Source organism: Papilio machaon, chromosome 3 (genome assembly GCF_912999745.1).
Source record: "Papilio machaon chromosome 3, ilPapMach1.1, whole genome shotgun sequence".
Lineage (NCBI taxonomy): Eukaryota > Metazoa > Arthropoda > Insecta > Lepidoptera > Papilionidae > Papilio > Papilio machaon.
The window spans coordinates 10,312,237-10,332,177 of NC_059988.1; the positions used below are offsets into that span (position 1 = coordinate 10,312,237).

General features: G+C 40.7%; 1 protein-coding gene across 1 annotated transcript; it reads right to left on the minus strand.

Annotated features, from left to right (window-relative positions):
• Positions 1-145: 145 nt before the first annotated feature.
• Positions 146-19,740, minus strand: LOC106708076 (serine/arginine repetitive matrix protein 1). Its single transcript, XM_014499552.2, has 7 exons — positions 19,339-19,740; positions 18,287-18,362; positions 15,823-17,249; positions 5,061-5,243; positions 4,755-4,941; positions 798-878; positions 146-327 (listed from the first exon to the last, which is right to left on the minus strand). The coding sequence occupies exons 2-7, from the start codon at positions 18,324-18,326 to the stop codon at positions 146-148; spliced, it is 2,100 nt and encodes a 699-aa protein (XP_014355038.2). The 5' UTR covers positions 18,327-18,362; positions 19,339-19,740.
• Positions 19,741-19,941: the final 201 nt, after the last annotated feature.

Below are 19,941 nucleotides of genomic sequence, written 5' to 3' on the forward strand. Positions count from 1 at the left end.
TTATCACTAGAAAGCAAAGTGTATATTGCAACGTGCGCTCACACGAAAGTGATAATATTGTCTCGTTCATCTCTTTGACAAATAACTGATTTGAATGTTACACAAGTGTCGTTTAAACAATCATGCGAGGAGTTCCTCCGCCGCACTAGAACAGCAGGTCCGTGGAGAGGGCGCGCGCGTCGCTCCACGAGTGCGCCAAGTCCGCCGCGCACGGCCGCACGTCCTCCTGCCCGCCCGCCTCCGCCTCCGCCTCCGCGCCGCCCGCCTCCGCCTCCACCTCCGCGCCGCTCGCCTCCACCTCCGCCTTGTTCTGCTCCAGCGCGCCATCTGAATTACATACATGAAAGCTTTATGTTCAACAACAATCTTACTAATATTACAAATGCGAATGTTTAGATGTATGGACGGATGTTTGTTAGAAGGTATGGAAGAACACATAGGCTTCCTCTGTGTCTGGAATAGTGTTCGTTTCACGTTTAATATGTTGTTGTTTGCGAATACGCAATAGTACATAACATGTTATTGAAATTTGGTAGATACTTTTAACTCTTGCTTTAATTTTGTACAGACGAAGTCGCGGGCAGAAGCTAGTAAAAATAATTCTACATTTATGCCTCTATGCGTTTATGAATCACAAATTGGATTGTGATGAAATTTTGGTAAGGATATCCGAGGCAGCTCGAGAGTGTTTCTGCCTAAGAGGGGTGGAGGTGATGGGGGGCGGTGTCAGTGTGTGCAGTGTGTGCAGTGTGTGCAGTGTGTGCAGTGTGTGCAGTGTGTGCAGTGTGCGGACGTACCTGTGCGGGGACGCGCGAGGCCGAGCTGGAAGTCATCGGCGTGCGTCTTGCTGGGCGTGTAGCGACCCAGCGCACCAGAAGCTGCAATACAACATTAACACATATTAAAGCGCTGTCGGGACCGTTGTCGTCCTTTGTCCTCAAACACTGCCGGCGATGTGCACTGTGTTAGATGACATTATCACAGTCAGATAGTCCTCCGGCGCAGAGCTTACTTAATGTATAAACATAAAACTATAGAATCAAACAAAATTATTCTACACAGTGATGCGAGCATTAAAACAACATTTATAAATAATGTTTCCAAGCGACACCGCTAAGAGGTCAACAGTAAATATTTATTGACAACTTCTGAGCTCGTACGCATTATACGAATACGAGATGGGCTGTGTACGACGAGCGCTAAGTAATCTACGGATTATGAATGATTGCTAGCAGTAGAGCGACGTCAGACAACAGACGCGTTACATGCGGGGGTGTGTCGCGGCGGAGACGGGGCGGAGGCGGGGCGGAGACGGGGCGGAGGCGGGGCGGAGGCGGGGCGCGGCGGCGCAGCTCATACGAAGGTCTCTGGAGCGCGGCGCGTGCGCAGCCGCAGCGACGCCGCCCGCCGCGGCCGCACTACGCGTGCGTGTACGTTACAATAATAATTTTGTTTATGTATATTCTTTCTTATTATGACACGAGTTTGTACTAAACGTATTCCTTACAGATGGAGACTTGTAAATGAATTTACGTTTCCCTTTATACAACATTTCGTTACCGAAATCCTATAAAATATATAATAAAAAATATGTATCAAATTCCCATAAGGTGTGTAATATGCATAGAAATAATATCACGTGTCTGTCTGTAGTCGTGTTACATCATTGTCAGATTTTTATCATTAGCGTCATCAATTAAACACCAGATATTCGGTATTTTCAAAGGTGGGCATTAACTCGTTAATCCGTTAATCGTTAATTAACGAAGTTAAAATTTTCCTTAACGGATTAACTTTTAAGTTAAATTCAAAAAGTGTTAACGCTCTTGTTAACTTCCGTTAAATTCTACTTCCGTTAATTTAGTCCGTTAATTGTTACAATAGACACTTATTGACGTGTTGTCATTTTATTTAAATTATGCATCAGGCTACATTCGTAAGTTCGGCTATGTTCGGCGACCGTCGGCGAGTCGAATGGTGAACGAGAACGAGAGAGAACGAGAACGAGCGAGTGTGATGCATGTTATACAAATACAATACACCGAGCGGCCGGGATAGACGTGATCAAAAGACTACCACAAAATCCTTGTTAGAAAATAGTGACGATTTAAACAAACTTACCTCTATCAAATATTGTGAAGCTTAGGCGCTAGACACCTTCAAAGTTTAATAATTATTTCACATTTACACAAATATCTCTAAAAGTCTTTATTACATTTTATTCACATTAAAACTGGTTTTCATTTATTTAAAATCACTTTTTTTAGAAAAAGACTTTGTTATAAAATCAACATAAGGTTCGAAAACACTTTACTCTTAATACAATAATTGTTATACGTGAGACGCAAAATCTATTAAAAGAGATAAACTCTGCGTTGAATTGCAATCAAAATAACCGAGAGTACTCTTCAACGTCGTACCTAAAATACAACTAAACTTTGTTGCAGACAAAAATGTTTATTTTAATTTTGGAGTTTAAAGACAACAAAAAAAACTTGTGAGCCGTCATGGGACGCCTGGCAGATGTGAAACATCGTGTATGCACAAGTAATATGCATAAAATATTAAATATTATAATTCATTAAATGATAATGATAGTAATGATAATAATAATAAAAGTAATAGTAATAATAATAATAGTTATAGTAAGTAATAATAATAAATCATATTAAATATTATTAAACTAAACACATAAAATATATATGCTTATACCTTAGTATAGCTTGGCGACCCGTCGCCACGGCAAGCGTCGCCACGCGAACGATTCGGTTTACAAGTGATCCTATAGATGTTTCACATCAAAAAATTAAAAAAATAGTTTATGGTTCATTTGAAAAAGCGTACAAATAGGATTTTTTGTCATTGCGTAGATAAGAAACAAACAATGAAAAATAAATTTATAAATTCGAAAGACGAAATGTGCACGCAATAAACGTTCCTCAAAAACAAAATGGATTTAGGTGTTTATTACCGTCGTTTGTTTTTTTGGGGCTTCTTCATAGTCAACGAAAAATAATTTTAAAAACAACAAAAATATGAACAAAGGATCAAATGGACAGCCGCACAGAGAACGCGGTAACGAACTCGATGGATTTATGGCCACAACCCTTCTAATGGTCGGGGATGCACGTGCGCTGCGCATAGACAATAGCGAAGATAATTTGTTTGTTTATAAAAAAAGTATACGACAAAACGAGAAGGAATGAGGAAAAAGATAAAATAATTATGTTAGTGAAATAATGTTAAACTGTGTTATACTAAATTTAATATATGAAATGTTGCCACAAGTGACCTTTACAAAAAGACATCGATTTTATTACGTATATCGAAAGTTTATTTTAAAACTAATCGAATGTCGTTGAAAATAATTCAAAACCATATTCTTACTAATTAACTATAACGTTTTTATAGGTGATAAGAAAGAGAGAAGACATCACCCGCGATCGGTTGTTTTCGTTATGTCGTGTAACGTATGCTCTTTACGCTGAGAGTAATTTAACTTTATTTAACATATAACAATAGATCGGACGATAGATCATTAGATGATAGAAGTTATCGAAGGCATCTCAGTTGTATGGTTTGATGCGTTGAGATGTATCACTGGATTGGTTATATGGTTTATTTATCAATGTTATAATAAGTTTCCTCTGATGTTAGAAGTTTTATTAATAAATCTATATTAATAAATAAAAAGTACGTAAAAAATGATAAGTCTGTTCGTGGGTCCTTAGCTAAAATAAAATAAAAAAAACTTGAGAGGTGTCAAGGGACACCCGGATGGAACGAAGTTCCTTTCGATTAATTAGTGAAGGAACCAATGTTTATTCTATGAATAAAAAACTTAAGTCTTCACAAGAAGTACATTTTATTTGTAAATTGTCACGTCGTTGCCATGGTTACTATAGCAAAAAGTGTCGTGACAACTTTTCGTAAGAATTTTTTCCGTCTAGCCCCATTTCACAACGCGCGATAACGAACTTCGTTCCAAAAATATTATCAAATTATACATAAAAATAAATGTTCAGTTGTTGGAGTATGAGCAAATGAATATTCGGGTGCAAATAGTAACAGATAAAAAATGTAAATACTGCACAAAAGTTTTGATTATTTTCTTTTGAATGTTATCACATGTCGTACTGTTTAATAGAAAATTTGTGTTGTCTAAATTTAGTTAGCTCTCTAATTCCGTGACGTCGGATTGTCGATAAAAAAATTGACTGAAAAAGTCAATTGTCCATCATTGTCAGTGTAGTATATAAGTGTGTGTAACTAGTGCATGCTACGTCATTATTATGGTACAGGCATTAGTACATCGCTCATATTGTCTAAATTATATTTTAGTATTATATAACTAAATTATAGATAGGATTAGCGATCGCCCGAGATTTCGTAAGGGCTGTAAAAAAATAGCCTAAGTTCTATTGAAAGTCTCGACAAAATCGGTCCATACGATTCGGAGATTATATAGGTACATATGGCCGTTTCCCGCTTGCGCCTTATGCTCGTAATATAAACAAAAATTAACTTTAACTGTTAACTTTAACTTGCGTTAAGTTTTCGTAAATTAAACGCTTTAACGATTAACGAAGTTAAATTTTTATTTAACGAATTAACGATTAACGAAGTTAACTTTTTGATTAACTGTGCCCACCTATGGGTATTTTTATATCAAAAACTGTGCGTGGGCCCTCTTTCAATGAAATTGTCTTAATATCAAAGCAGTAAGTAGTGATTACATAGAAATGTACCCTTACCGAGGTGAGTGTTGGCTGCGAGCGTGCTGGCCGCGGGTGCGGAAGGCGCGGAGGGCGCGGAAGGCGACAGTGAGGGCGCCAACGAGGGCGACGGGGAGGGCGCATCCTGCGGCGAGTCCTCACACAGCGACGTCTCGGAGGGGTACTCGAAGGTGCGCGTCAGCGAGTCGTCAAACTGCAACTTCAGCTGAAACACGCCGCGGCCATACATCACTGCCTTGTCTCATGAACGACTCGTCTCTATTCACTACCTTTGACCGATATAGGTAATTGTTAGAGAAGCTCTATCCCTGCACAAACCTGTACCTTGGCGATGCGCTGCCGGTCTGGGCGCATGGAGGAGCGGCCGTTGATAAGCACGTTGTCGTTGACGAAGCGCACGCTACAGGGCGAGGGCGGGCGCTCCGCCTCGCCCTCCGACTCGGAGCCTGAGTCCTCCGACGGTCCGCCCGCCGCCGGCCGCAGCACCACCACGCCCGGCTCGCCCGCCTGCAAACACATGTTAAATAGTAATGTCTGTTGACTGTTTACTTCTAAACATTGCGGTCCTCGACGGAGGTGTTTTTGTAAAAATTCCAACATGAAATTGTGTTTACATTATTATGTGGGAAACACTCGACTACGCATGACTCGGCCGCGAAACGGGTTCCGAGCGCACAAGTTCAAGGGACCGCGAACACGCACTCGGCGCGGCGCTTCCCTCCCGGGCGAGGCGTGCACTAGTCGGGCGTATTCAATACAAAATATTCACTTCCTAAGCTCTGTACTACACTTTCGATTCTCGTTACGGTTCGCACATATACAAAGAAATTACTCAAGAATTAGTTTACTTATTGAAAACAATAAATTAATTATATTGTTTAATCCTTAATCGCATCCTTTTCATTTTTTCCCCTTGTTTTGTCTAATAACGCTGGACACCGCATCTGCAACGCATTGTCTTGGTTTACATACTTTGCCGAGATGACAATATGAAGAATTCAAGACAATATGAATTTATTTAGATAAATAATACTATTTCCTGTTTAAGGGAACTGAGCAAGATTCAATAACAGGAAGTTAATTTTTTCTCTGCGAGTGTAATGTCAACAACAGCGACTAGCGTGATGGAGGATGGCGACGGGAGGGGTACCCCTTGTGCGTACCATGTGGCGCGGGCCCACATTAGCGTGTTTGTCATTCATCTGCTGGGCCATCACGTTATTGTATGTATGCTTTCAAATTGAATGTCAGAGTATGTAATAACTGGATACTGTTACGCTGTTGGATAATGTTGACACGTGCAATGCACACCGGTACGCGGATGGGCGCAGTCAATGATGTTTACAATCAGAATCTCTCACAAACAGCAAGCTGTGTACACAATACGTGTTTTATACTGACTACATCTAAAACATTATTACAATGGAGTCTTTATACTTTCGTGTAAAGTTCCTATTTTAAATGTTAACGTACTCCCAAAAAAGAATTTAATATTCGAACGGTTGGTTTATAATATGTGAAAAAATAAGGTTTTAGCATAGAACAGGTCTCTATTTATATTAGAAGATAGCTATCTAGATTACCTTAGTGCAGAGTACAGAATCCGAGAATTGAAGCGCAAAAGAGGTAAATATCAACCTAGTTATTATTAATTTTATATTAAATATAGAAACCAAACACATATCTTAATGGAGGAAAAATCGTTAGCATTATTGAAACATTATTTGTTGGCACTAAGGAGGCTATCGCGAGGAAAACCGCCGGCCGGTGATCTCGTGTGAAACAAACAAACAAGTCGATTCATTTTAGCCCCCTTTTAGTTTTCAAAGCGCTTTGCATCTCTGTACAAAGAAACAGTAGCAGTTTATTTATTTACTGAAATATATATCTGTTCGGTTATCCCGCTCACTGAGAATATATCAAAGTATCCGAGCGATGTCGTCTACATTGAGGCATGCGGTCCATTCCGAATGCGGGTGAGGCGAGGCGCAGGCGGCGTGCAGTAGTTAGCGCTAAAACGGTCCATGTTTTTAGCTGCATTCTCAGTGGCCGCCATTGGTACTCACTTTTTACCTTTTACAATTATTACTACTTGTTAACTTCATACATCATGAAACCTCTATTTAAATATCGGAATATACCTAAAGGAAGAACTGGTACAAAAGGAGTAATAGTGATAAAGGGCCCGTCAGTTTATGTGCGTGCAAAAGAGCAGGGCGAGAGGCCTACCGATTGCAACGCCTCGGAGATTATCCGACGCAGTCTGACGGTCACGCTCATACAATATGAAACTGTTAACACGGGTACACATATGTACATACACACCGAGACATAGACGAGCATGATGCAGGAGCTGCGACAGATTATGTTAAAGTCGCTGGCAGACTGGCACTAAAGCTGGATATATCAGGACTTTGGAACTTGCTTTACAAAAATGTTATTATATGTTAATGTAATTATCAGTAACTTTAAATATTCATATCTATGTAGATATGTATGTATGTATATATGTAGATAAATAAATAATCCAGCAGATATATGGATTAACATTGTCGAATAAATACGATCGATATCGAGCTAAGTTAGTGACGTCACTTCTTGCTTTTGATGTGAAATTAATATAAAAAAATATTGTAGCAATAAAAGCAGTATTCGCACAAAGTTACGTAAGTGGCAGTAATATTATGATGGCTTCGGTTTCGTTGAGGCAGAGTGGTGTGGGCGCTGGCCGTACTGTAAAAGTTGTCAGGCAGCTCGCTGGTTAGCTTTTACTAAAGGCCAAATTTACAATTCAACAAACATCTCTCTGCTAATCGACTCTTGATAGTCATTGATTACGACTTTGAGCGTATTCATATAAAAAAGTATATTATTAAAGATTGAAAATGTTAATTTTCAATAAAATTGTGTATATTTCTTACACTTAGCGTACAGGTTAATGTGTGGTTGTCTCCGGCTGGTAATAAACAGATGTACTAATATTGGTATGAATTAGTTCATCACAACTTTGCAATTGATCTTTCTAGTGAACTTGTTTTTCGTTGTATATTGAAACATGGTATACAACTTTCCATATAAAATTATGTTTGCTTTGTTTATCGCGTTTTAGCAAAGCTAGGGAAATTCGAAAATTCACTTCTAAACTCAATGCCGAGGTCGTGCCGAAGGCTGACGGCCTTTCCTAGTACGTCACAGCATTCACTCTGACGTTATCTACCTAGTTACAGAGCTAACTAAAAGTAGACAAGACATTTACTTTGAAATTGTAACATTTGCTGATATTACGAAGAAAATAATTCAAACTTTTATTACATTTTTTTAAATATAATAATAATTTATGCTCGAATTAATGCTATGTTTTTTATATTCTACCTACAAAAAAATAATTAATTATTTTAATCACTTACGGACAGTCTGACAGACACACAACGAGACACAAGTTTTAAGACAAGACGACAAGATTTTCACATTACATTAATCCATATAAATCAGTAATAAAATTACTTTACAACAGAGATAAATTATTACAATTTTAGAAAATAATCCGGTCTATAAATATGTGTTAAATGTCTTTGTCAGAGGACATAACGATTATTTTTGGAAAGGTCAATTGTTTACGCAACTATAGACAATACGAAATACCGGAGAGCGTAATAATTTGGTTGATGAGCAACATACTACAGATTAGTATCAACAGATCGTCGTCAATCAATGCAATGCGGCGAGGCGCGATCTGGTGTCGGGTATCGGCTCAGCGGCCGGCCGCAGACCCTGGGCCGATGTAACGCGATTCCGACTGAGTTAATTAACCTTGATCTGTTACATTATAGTTACAAGATTGTTATTGAAAAATGCAAAGAACAAGTAAGCAGCTATATAAATAGCATGAGCAAACTGCTGCTGCTGCAGCCGGTGCAGCGGTCTTGCAGTTCCCTCTGTAGTGTATTAGCACTCGACTAATGCGTGTATATCAAGGAAAGTATGAATCAGTCTTCATTATTCATACCAAATGTGTACAAGATAAATAATAGGAATTTTATCATGTGATTATTTTATTATTCATTTAAATATTATCTCAGATTATTTCTAAAGCTATTTGATTCCATTTAAAATGAATTCAACATGAACATTACCTTAGTCAAACCAACCGTATCAGATTAAGTGTAGGCACACGAGGTTCTCTTTGAAATGAACTAGTTTGTCGTCGAGTAAGTGTTCAGCAAAGGTAAAAACATGTATGACGAGGCACACACGTATACATACATGTATGTGTTAAGCAGTGGGGTGCACTACCGCAACGAGTGAGGCAAGCCGTGCTCCATGAACTGTGCAGGGTTCTATACAGGGGTTCAGGGTAGTGACTTGACTTGTCCCACGACGATGGTGCTGTGTCACAGTAGCTACTAAGCCTACATAAATGTCTTACTGTGGGTTTCTGAGACCAAAATGTCTGTTTATAACTTATTATTTCTATTTTGTCAAAAGTAAAAAATGATAGGGATGAAGATATATTTTATATAGAGTGTTTGAACTCAGAAACCCCCGGTGAAATAACAAGCACATTATTACCATGATACGTCGTTTAGACGGATGTGAATCAACGCTTACTGATTACTTCTATTATTCATCTGTTACGTACATATTGAGACAGGTACGTGTATTAGAAAATATGTCAATGTCTCACAGGTACGTCTTTTTCTATTTGAAAAGAAATACATCTTTAATATAATAATTCTAATATTTTTCCGTTATAACGCAGAAAAAAGAATAACATTTAGCAGCGTAGAGGAACGACGGAACGAGACTAGGTCCCAGCAAGTGGCATTTCATATTAGTAGCCGTATGTCCCCACAGAATTAATTTTATTTATTTTATTTAGTGCGTAAAATAATAATTCAGCTCGGACATTAATTATATACACGTAAGTTCATTTGTGAACACGCTTGTGATTATGTAAGCACGATGTGCGACTTATTAAAATTTCCTAAAATGCTAGCAAAAAGAGAAAGTCTCATCGAAAGTGGACTTGAGATATTCTGAAAGAATAAATTAAATAACATTTATATCGGCGTCATATCAAATGTTTATAAAATATCTAAGAACGTGTGACGTAACTTTTGATACACGTTTTCTTTGATTAGAAACGAACAGACGCGAGATGTGATTGTGACTACGGTATATTGGATATTACTGAGAAAAAAATAAATCGCACTTATTTATGTCTGTTAAATAAATAAGATGTCTCTACTAGCTGTCGAAATAATGTAATAAGTAGCCGTGTGTTTTTCCAGAATATGTTCTACATCTTCGCCAAATTTCATCAAGATCCGTTCCGAAGATACCTTTAGCATTTATAATATTAGTAAGAAGTAAGAATAAAATGTTGTCGACGACAGTAATATACAATGACTAGTGTTGTGTGTATGTGTGTGTTTTATTTTATTTTATTGGAATTACATCATGTTTATAATTCGATTCCAATGGCGATTTCTTTTCGATTCGATTCCTAGAGCGCTCGAACCCGCGTCCGCGGCACCGGCATGCGTCCGTCGCTGGCGAGAGGTGCACTGTCGCTGTCGCTATCGTAACGCGGAGCAATCGCTGCGATAACGACACACAAGGACACCCTCAATCAACAAGTATTTTAATCGATACGGATGTATAAATACAAAAACAAATTACTTTTAGTTGAAAATCAGACTGGGAAGTGTAGCACAAGGCAAATAAATTACTAAACTCGAAGTTGTTTTTTTTTTAAAACAATGAGTATGACCCACGAAGGCGACTTGGTTGCGGTTTTAGGGATCGACTTTATCAGTAAACACACGGCTCTGCCCCCGGCCGAAGCCAGGCCAGGAAAAGGCATCTGAGAATAGGTATCTACTTGAAGAATATCTGGAAGCGGAAAACAAGGTTAAGTTCCTACAGATTCAACTCCGTAGGTATATTAAAAATATAATAGTCAGCGTACTTGTTAAGTAACTTGCTACAGATATGTAGTTTGATCTTATATGTGGTGATTACTCCTCATTCCAATATAAACTTTTATTACAAAATTGGCAGCCAGTGATTGGACAATCAGCAATCAGCTTCAAATGTCACGGCTAGCGACGGTCAGCAGAAAAATACAAGTGACAATATTTTATTTGCAAGAATTCAACATCGAACAACGATTGGTGCATGCCGGGTAGCGACAAGTGCGGGGGCGGCGGCGGCGGCGGCGGCGTGTTGGAACAGCTCCGTTACATGGAAGTCATACAATTGACGTAATTTACACGATACGGCGAATGCTTGTGGGGTTTCTCGACCCCGCCCCGGTGCATAGAGTTATCACATGTCGCTAGTACTGATTGATTTGCATGTGGGGGGGGGGGGTGCGCCGTTACACTTGGTTATGCATTAAGGAATAATTAGCGCGTCCTCATATTAAGTCAGGTTTAATGCAATTTTATCTTTTTAGGGTGAACACTGTGAGGTCGACTCAGCGATGTTTAGGGCATTGTGAGCACTTTCACAAAAATATAGAGATGCCGTCCGAGATACATCTCGTACACGTTTAACACTAACCCGCCAAAGTTATTGTTGACACGCTACAGCAGTTAACACATCAAAGTTAAGGGAAATTCAAGTGTTAATATTAACACAGCGCGGCGGCGACATCTTTGTGCAATTACATAAATACATATATAACATATTTTACTGCTAAAGAACAATGTCTATTTCATTTACATTGCGAAGATGACACTGCAGCGGCTGGGCCGGCATTTTGTCTGTGTGGGCACAGACACACAGACAAAAATGTTAAAAATTGGTTCCCTGTTATTGTTGTACAACGCACGTATACGAAATATTACATATATTTCGATATTACGTACAGACATTCCTATTTTATTATTATGTATAGATAGACATGCATTAAGCTCTGGAGAGGATAATACACAGAAATATCCCTTCTTTATATATATAGAAAGAAGAAAACAGCAAAGCGTAATGCTTTGTCACTTCCTAGTCTCATAATAATTACATCATCTACAATACGAAAACCCGCGTGGCTTGAGAACAAATTCCCAGCGGTCTCGGCAACAGTGACAACTCTGTGTGCACAAATGTCGGACACTCGAGTGACGAGACTCGAATACCAAAAGCAAACATTCCACTTCATTAGATCACGGAAATTACAAAACGAGTCTAGCCGCTGCTAAATGTCGTACACAAAGTCGAATAGCCATTTATGAATAAAACTAGCTGTCGTCCGCAACTCCGTCCGCACAGAATTAAAAATAAGCCTTAATTAGTAGCCTATATGTTCTTTCAGACTGTGTTTTACATCTTTACCAAATTTCATCGAGATCCATCTAAACATTCGAATTTATAATATTAGTAAGAAGTAAGATTACGTGGAATTTTTAAAGTCGGTGAGATGTGTTGGTGAATAAGACAAGAGTCGTCAATGTTAGACAGGCGTTTGGAAGTCAACCGACATCGACCACGACTAACATTACCCCAATGGTATCCAATCATTATACTATGCTAACTAACTATTACCTTGTACTACTATCATACTGTATTAACTTAAAAAAAAACTTGAGAGGTGTCAAGGGACACCCGGAAGGAACGAAGTTCCTTTCGATTAATTAGTGAAGGAAGCAATGTTTATTCTATGAATAAAAAACTTAAGTCTTCACAAGAAGTACATTTTATTTCTATGAATTTTCGTTATATATTGTCACGTCGTTGCCATGGTGAAGTAGCGCTAATTCGTCGTTAACATACTTACTATAGCAAAAAGTGTCGTGACAACTTTTCGTAAGAATTTTTCCGTCTAGCCCCCTTTCACAACGCGCGATAAGGAACTACGTTCCAAAACTACGTTCCAACAAGGAATATCAAGGTTTTTTCTATGACGACGTCGCAATGTTGTTCGCAACAAACGTGATTTGATGTGATTAAATAAAAATAAATATATCATTAATAATATTCCGCAAACGAAACATTACGACGATAAGAAATAAATTAATAAAAACATGTAAATCCAAGCTTAAAAGGTCAAATCGGTTGGCAAGTGTCGTGTGTGATTATAAATAATATTGCATACTTTAAGTGTTACGTTCTTCGGCGATTAATTATCAGGTTTGAGACCACCTCATCATAATTGTCATAATATCGTAACTATTGTTGTTGTCACAATGTTTGTTAAACCAGGGCTAGGCGAGGCGGCGCGCTGCGGTCGCTGGGAGCGTATTTTTTGGAGGCGCATTGTGTCGTAGAAAGCTAACACTCCGCTGCCGGCTTCCGTGACATCCCATCACCGACGTTAAGAATACATTGACTCATTACAACTTACCTTTCTATTACAGATTTCGTCGGAACGAGTCCTATTTAAATGTTTTGTCTCAATTAACTGATAAGAAACATGTCACACATGTAGGTACGTGTCGATTGATTATTCGGGAGGCACGTACATACGTAAAGTAGGATCATCAAATCATCAAATATTGAAATGTAAATTGGGCATTTTATAATAACCCAAAGCGATTAAAGTTAACGTTATGGCTACCATAGTGAGTGAATAATTAAGTTGAATAAATCGCTGCACAGTCCATGTTTGAAAACGGACGATATCGTCTATACAACGTCATCGGCGCGGCCTGTGGTCTTTGCTCGTACGTGGCCGCTGACACGTTTAACTTCTATCGCATACATCATTATAGGCAATTTAATTTAATTACGTTTATGTTCGGTTTTTATAGTATTATTATTGTATGTACATATTCTGCGTTTGCTGGTTGGCGTGCTAGCGGGGCTGTCCGATAGCCACTCAAGACATAGGTTTTTTATTTTCATTTAAATATATACATCCGGACATTGAAAACGTATAATGATTTTATCTACTAATTCTACATAACAATAACAGTATAAGGGGTGGGGTAAGCGAGCGCGGCTAACGGCAGTCGTGAATCAGCCGGACCTCTCATTAACGCGATACTCGCAAATTGGAATATTTGCCAAGAATAGCCGTTGCCCGCCACAAGCAACACGTACTGCACAACTCACTGACTCATGTAGACCGGTTCACTTCAACTAACACAAATACTATCTGCCTAAACTTTTTATTTAATGAATTAACCTACCATTATTTAAGTGTGCTGTATAACTTCTCAGTCATCAACATATTTATAATCGTTTAAACATGTGTTTATTTTATAGTTCAACAACAAATATGCGATATTTCTTACAATTAAATGTTAACATTTTACATATTTATTTTACTTAATATAGGTAGTAGACGAAATATCACAATTTTCTGCGTAAACAGGTAAAATTTAAAGCGACCGAGTGGTGAGTCAGCTCAAGTTCATGAGGTTGGCTCGTACGGGGAACGTGTGCGGTTGCCGGCAACAGATCACCGCAGCCTTGAGCCGACATACAAACGGAACCGAAGGCTGCAAGTCTCAGCCTTCGGTTCACGCTAACCGAGCGCTGGCTCACGCCGACACGCAGCGGCTGCGCCTATGCCTCCCGGTCGGTCGAGTGGCGACACCTTGCGGAGCGCTGTTCTCCAACCCCATAACATGTTATATATTTACATATTTTCAGTTGCAAACGGTAAATGGGCTCGAGGTAGGTGTGCGCTATGGTATCAATAGGTGCGGATTGCGATGCGTTCGTGACAAATCAATTCAACATAATTACCCAAGATGAGTGGTGCACGTGTTACCTACTGTTAACTGATAACGGCCGACGAGTGTATAATGTAAGAGCAGTCCTCACCTTACCTCGACTTTATCAATTTTATTAATATAAAACATCAGAGGCAGACCTATGGCTATTATTTGCATAATTATAACAAATATACTTAAGGGCACATACAATACAAGTAGTGCGAGCCAATCAAACGCGTCGAATGTTTACTTTCAAGGACGACTGGTGAATCGAAAGTTAACGTGAACTGTATCTGCGAGTCGGAGTGCGTGAGTCGTTGACGCCGGGCCATCATGGCGGTGGTGGGCGCTGCGGACTGGTTCCCACTTCCAGACAAATCACCTGCCATTGTTTTAACTAAGATAGGTAATTAAAATTGGCGTGATGGCTGAGTTAGACGATCAACGATCATGTCATTTACGCTGCTATTCAAAGAAACAAGAAAGCTATTTAACTAACGGCTTAGTGATTATAGGAGGATAAAGCGCCGCAGCGCCGCGCCCACGTCTCCAACTGCTATAATGAACAAACTACTAGTATACATTTTATTTATAGGTATATCTGTTTACTTTGAATTTAATCTTCAAAGTAATATATAGATAAGATATCATCATATCGTCATTCAAATTTTATAGGTTTTTAATGTTAACTAATGGTTACTTTAACGATACGTCCCATTTGATTTTAACTATGACACGATATCGCATTCATTTCACTACGAATTCTTCGCAAGTTTTTTATGACTATTGATCGTGTCGTGTAGTATCGATGTAACACTTTCATGAATAATAAAAGTTTATATGAAAATACGTAACACGTTAAAGGATTGTCTCACAGCAATACACGTGTGCGGCATACGATGATACCATGTCAATAGTAGTTGTATGAGGAGCGCATTATGTATTCGGTTGTCGGCGCGGCGCGGTGCGGCCGGGGCGGTCGGGGCGGCGATGGCATTCCGCGGTCGCTTTCGTGGCATCTGCCGAAACCGAGAGTGGAGCCCCATGGGTCCGACGCGACGTTTTCTCCGCGCGCACTTTCACTCATCACCACTCAACATGTTTGTACAGGCGATAGGTTTGTTTCCATTGATTTGGACAGTTCGCAACCAATTATTTGTTTAGGATTAGGACATCACGAGAATAGCGACCGCTCTGGCTAAACTCTAATTGTGATCAGATAAGAAATAAAAAAAAGTTTTAATTTGAATGTCATGCAAGTAGAATTCGTTTTATCATAACTTGTGTTGATCCTATTTGGACCGAATTCATCTATATATATTGAAAATCAAAGCATCCAACAACAATGCAAACCTGGCGGTGATCCTCGGGACAGATGTACGGTATGTGTGTATAAGGTTGAAGAACGTGTCAGTGGCACTCACCTTGATCCTGTGGCGGCGGCTGGCACGTCGGATGACGCCGTCGTTCTCGATGTAATCGGGCACCTCCTTGCGGTTGGAGAAGTTGAACACGACGGAGGTGGAGGCGGGCGCGGGGGGGCGCGGCTTTCGGCCCCACGTCGCCGGCTTCACTTCCGTTTCCTTCTTCTCCTCTACTTCCCCGGTCTTCTTGGCTTTGGCGCCGGTCCAAGCTCGCTCTATCCCCGCGGCGCCGATGCGGGACGGCGTCCGGGCTCTCGGCTCGGGCGTACGTCCTCCCTCCGCGTGCCCGTTCATCAGAGCCGGCTTCGGGATGGTTTCCATCACTCTCGGCTCCGACTTGGTTTCGATGGGATCCGGGGTGCGCTCTCGAGGTGGCGGGATCGGTTTCGGAGAGGGAAGTCCGGTAGTTTCTGTCGGAACGATTTCAGACGGTGGCGACCGCAGGATCGGTTCGACGACGGCGGAAGGCGGCTCGCGTTTATCCCCTCGAGTTTCCGGGTCGGGCGTCGGCGACGCGACGCGAGGCTCCTCCGCGGGCTTCTCGATACACTCCTCGTGGTGTGGCGTCGCGCTCGCGTCGTTGCGCTCGGAGCTCGGGGCGGGCATCGGGCGGATGATTCCGACGCGCCTCGGAGACGTCCACAACCGAGCACGACTCAGCAGCACCGGGTTGGCGGCGGCGACCGTAGGAAGATGTGATCCATTTTTCGGAGATTCGAAAGCATAGCGAATCGTGGAACCGGCGCGAGCGATGCCCTCGAGTGCAGCGCGAGAGACGGGCTTAGAGGAGATCGCGGCTCCCTCCGGCTCGTCTATAGCCGAGAGATCGGCTGCGGCGGGGCTCGGGGAGCGCGCGCGAGGCTCGGGCGTAGAGGAGCGCGGGCCCTCGAGGCCGCGCAGAACCGCCGACACGCGGGCGGCGGGCGCGGCGCGCCGAGGCGGAGCCGATTCGAATTTGCGCAGGGCGGCGCGCACCACGTCGGGCGGCGGGCGCTCGGTGTCGCGCAGCAGGGGCGCGGGGCGGCGCGGAGGCCGACAACGCGGGGCAGCATCGGGCTCGTCCAGGCGACTCAGGGCGTCTACGGACCGAGCGCGTTTGACGGAGTCCCTTCGCGGCGGGGTCGGGGGAACCGCGAGCGAGACGGGCCGCGGGCGAGGCGGAGGCGGCTCGTCCAGCAGGTGCTCCAGGGAGGCGGCGCGCCGCAAGACCGATGGACGCCGGCGCGGCGCGTCGCGGAGCGCCAGGCTGAGGTAGCGAGACTTGAGGCGCTTGACGATGCCAGGCCCATAGCGCAGCTCCTCGTCGTCGGTAGGGGGTGGCGGGGGCGGGGGTGCCGGGGGCGCGGGCGGCGGCGCAGGGCGGGAGCGCGCAGCGCGGCGCTGCAGCAGCTCGCGTTTCCATTGCGGCAGGCTGCCGTTCGACATACCTGCAAGGAGCACGCACATCAGACATGGACACACATCAGAATGTAATACAAATCTTTAGAAAATGTAAAATGATAAACTATGCTGCCGTGAAAATGTTACATATTTAAGCTTAATATTAAAAGAAGATATTAATGTTTTGAAAGAACTCAAATAAATGTTATATTTTTATTTTATTGAATGAACACCTTTGCACAGATGTATTCATTTCAAGTTCATTCCAAATATGTATTTGTAATTAAACATTTTATTTATTATTATTGATGAAGCATTATCCATTCTTACAGGAAGTAGTAGCGAAGCACATAAGAGGCTGTGTCTGCTTGTGATATTACTATATGCAAAAAAAAGATATGAACATACTATACAATGCTTTAATATTACAAACAACACACAAGAGCAATTAGGCAGTGCTTGTCAACAAACAAAATAACGAGCTAAACAATGCCCCCCTTATCAAGCTGACCTAACACTGGCACACTATCAATTATCCCAGTTACAGCAGGAAAATAACTCTGTGTGTGTGTGTGTGATGTGTGTGTGATGTGTGGCTGCAGCTTGCAATGTAATAAATAATATTAATAAATGACACAGCAATTAGCATTGTCTATATCAACATTTGACCTCCGCTGCTGGTGATAGTTTAAACATTACATATAGATACACACTTATTTATTATATTAATTTACTAAGAAAAGTATTACAAAAGTTATACACATACATGATTTATGAATGAGAAAATATACCAAGATGTGATGTTCAGGAATAATAATAGTATAACAGTAAATATAAAAAAAATGTAGTGAGTGATCAATTCTTTTGATACCCATATTTTGGTTTTGGTTTTACTGAAGATAGACAGAACTTTACCATGAAGATTGCAAAACTAAATTTGCAATTGTATCTACATACTTCCATTCACTATACAATACAATATCAAAATATTATTTGAAATAAATTAAATATGACTATTCAGTAATTTAAAATATTAAGAAAATATGACGAGATGATTACAAATAGTTCATGTGGATGCACTTACCAAAATCCTGCGAGGACTCCAACATGGTCTCGACCATCATTTTGGTGTGGCGGGCCGGCGCTGGGGCAGTAAGCAACTACACCATAACAGCAAATAAAAAAACATTAAGCTTTTCACTTGGCTTCAACAAAATATGCAATAACTCATAGCGTCTGCCAAAAAAACAAGCACAAATACAATCCACATCAACTTGTAGTTGAAATTATAATTAAAACATGCACAAAACTTTATTTAACACATATGTCTTTTCAAATATCTTGGTGGCTCAGATCTTCTACACAACGCACAGTGCCCGTACCCCAACATGCATGTACGGCAGCTGCACCTAACATTTAGTTCTGCAAAGTGACTTCCGGGCCACAACAATATATGATAACCTCTATAATAGGTATTTTAATCAGTTTTTTTTTTTCAAAAACTTGTATTGTGATAGCTGCATCAGATTACATTCACTTGGAAAATTATGACAAGCAATCGATAGCTGGGAAACCTCTGCCAGTTTAGCTCATTTTTGCATTCAATTTATTATTTGTTTTTGCTTGGTTAAGTTTAAATTTTTTTTTATAGTTTTCACTTCTAACATAAAATAAATTGATTTTGGCAACATATCCAACATATCCAGTATATGTACTATACTGTCTTTCTTAGTCAAATATTGGAGCATTTAAATATTGTGGATTTTTCAACTAAGAAAAATACTCTATCATGTCAATTAATACCGGAAGCAATTACTTTTTACACAACTTGTTTTATGGAATGTCCAATAAGAAGCTATTGTGTGATTTGGAATGCCGCCGTACGGCAGTATCCGACGACGACGACGAAGCGATAACAAAGTAATTTGCTGTGACGTCGTCGAGCCCGCGCCCGCGTCACATTCAGTTTTATCTAACTGTTGTCTCGCCCTTAATTTACCAGAACAATTGGAACAAACAGTCCGTGGATCGCGGATCGATGTTGGCCGCCACGGAGTGGTGTATTAAAAAACAATAGCCGCCATCATCTACCGGCGCATTCCGATCCGCCATGCCTTAAATTTTCTGATAACTCACCTGTTAAAAGTCCATCGAACCGATCCAAAACATAACAATACGTTATTTTTATATCGTAGTCGGTTCAACAAAATGCCATCGAAGCGTGAAACCGAAAGTATTAGCACTCGCAGAAGCTACAGCCTCATTTCTGAAATTCTGGACCGGACACCCGTGGGTGGTCGATCTTGTTTTGATTTATTTAAACTTATTATATCACATGTTCCAACTTGCTGTCAGTATCACATCGCACTGTAAAATATCACTCATACACTCTTTTTTATTCAACAAAAACAGTTGAGTCTACAAAACTAGACGCACAATCACTGAACACAACCGTTACCAATAGCAAATTAACTGACACTAGAATTTCTTACTTATTTTTATTGTATTTGTATCGTATGTGTACATGTGTACATATACACCACTGCCTTTAAAGATATGGACAGGACACCGCTTGTATAAAGACAGCTTTTGCCTTTTGCTTCGTTCCGTAATTACTGACTGACAGCTAAATCTATTTCTACGTCAAAGCCGATTTACACCAGACGAATGAATGCACGTTCTATGCCCTCTTCGACATTTTTTTAAGTGTAAACAGAAACAGAATACTCGTTATTCTTT

Bases quoted from the DNA above. Each gene is read 5' to 3' on its own strand.
- LOC106708076 (XM_014499552.2), bottom strand. From the start codon at position 18,326: ATGATGGTCGAGACCATGTTGGAGTCCTCGCAGGATTTTG. The intron at 879-4,754 runs GTAAGGGTACAT...GTTGTATTGCAG, and splicing joins CGCAGCCAACACTCACCTCG to CTTCTGGTGCGCTGGGTCGC. The intron at 328-797 runs GTACGTCCGCAC...TATGTAATTCAG, and splicing joins CCTCGCGCGTCCCCGCACAG to ATGGCGCGCTGGAGCAGAAC.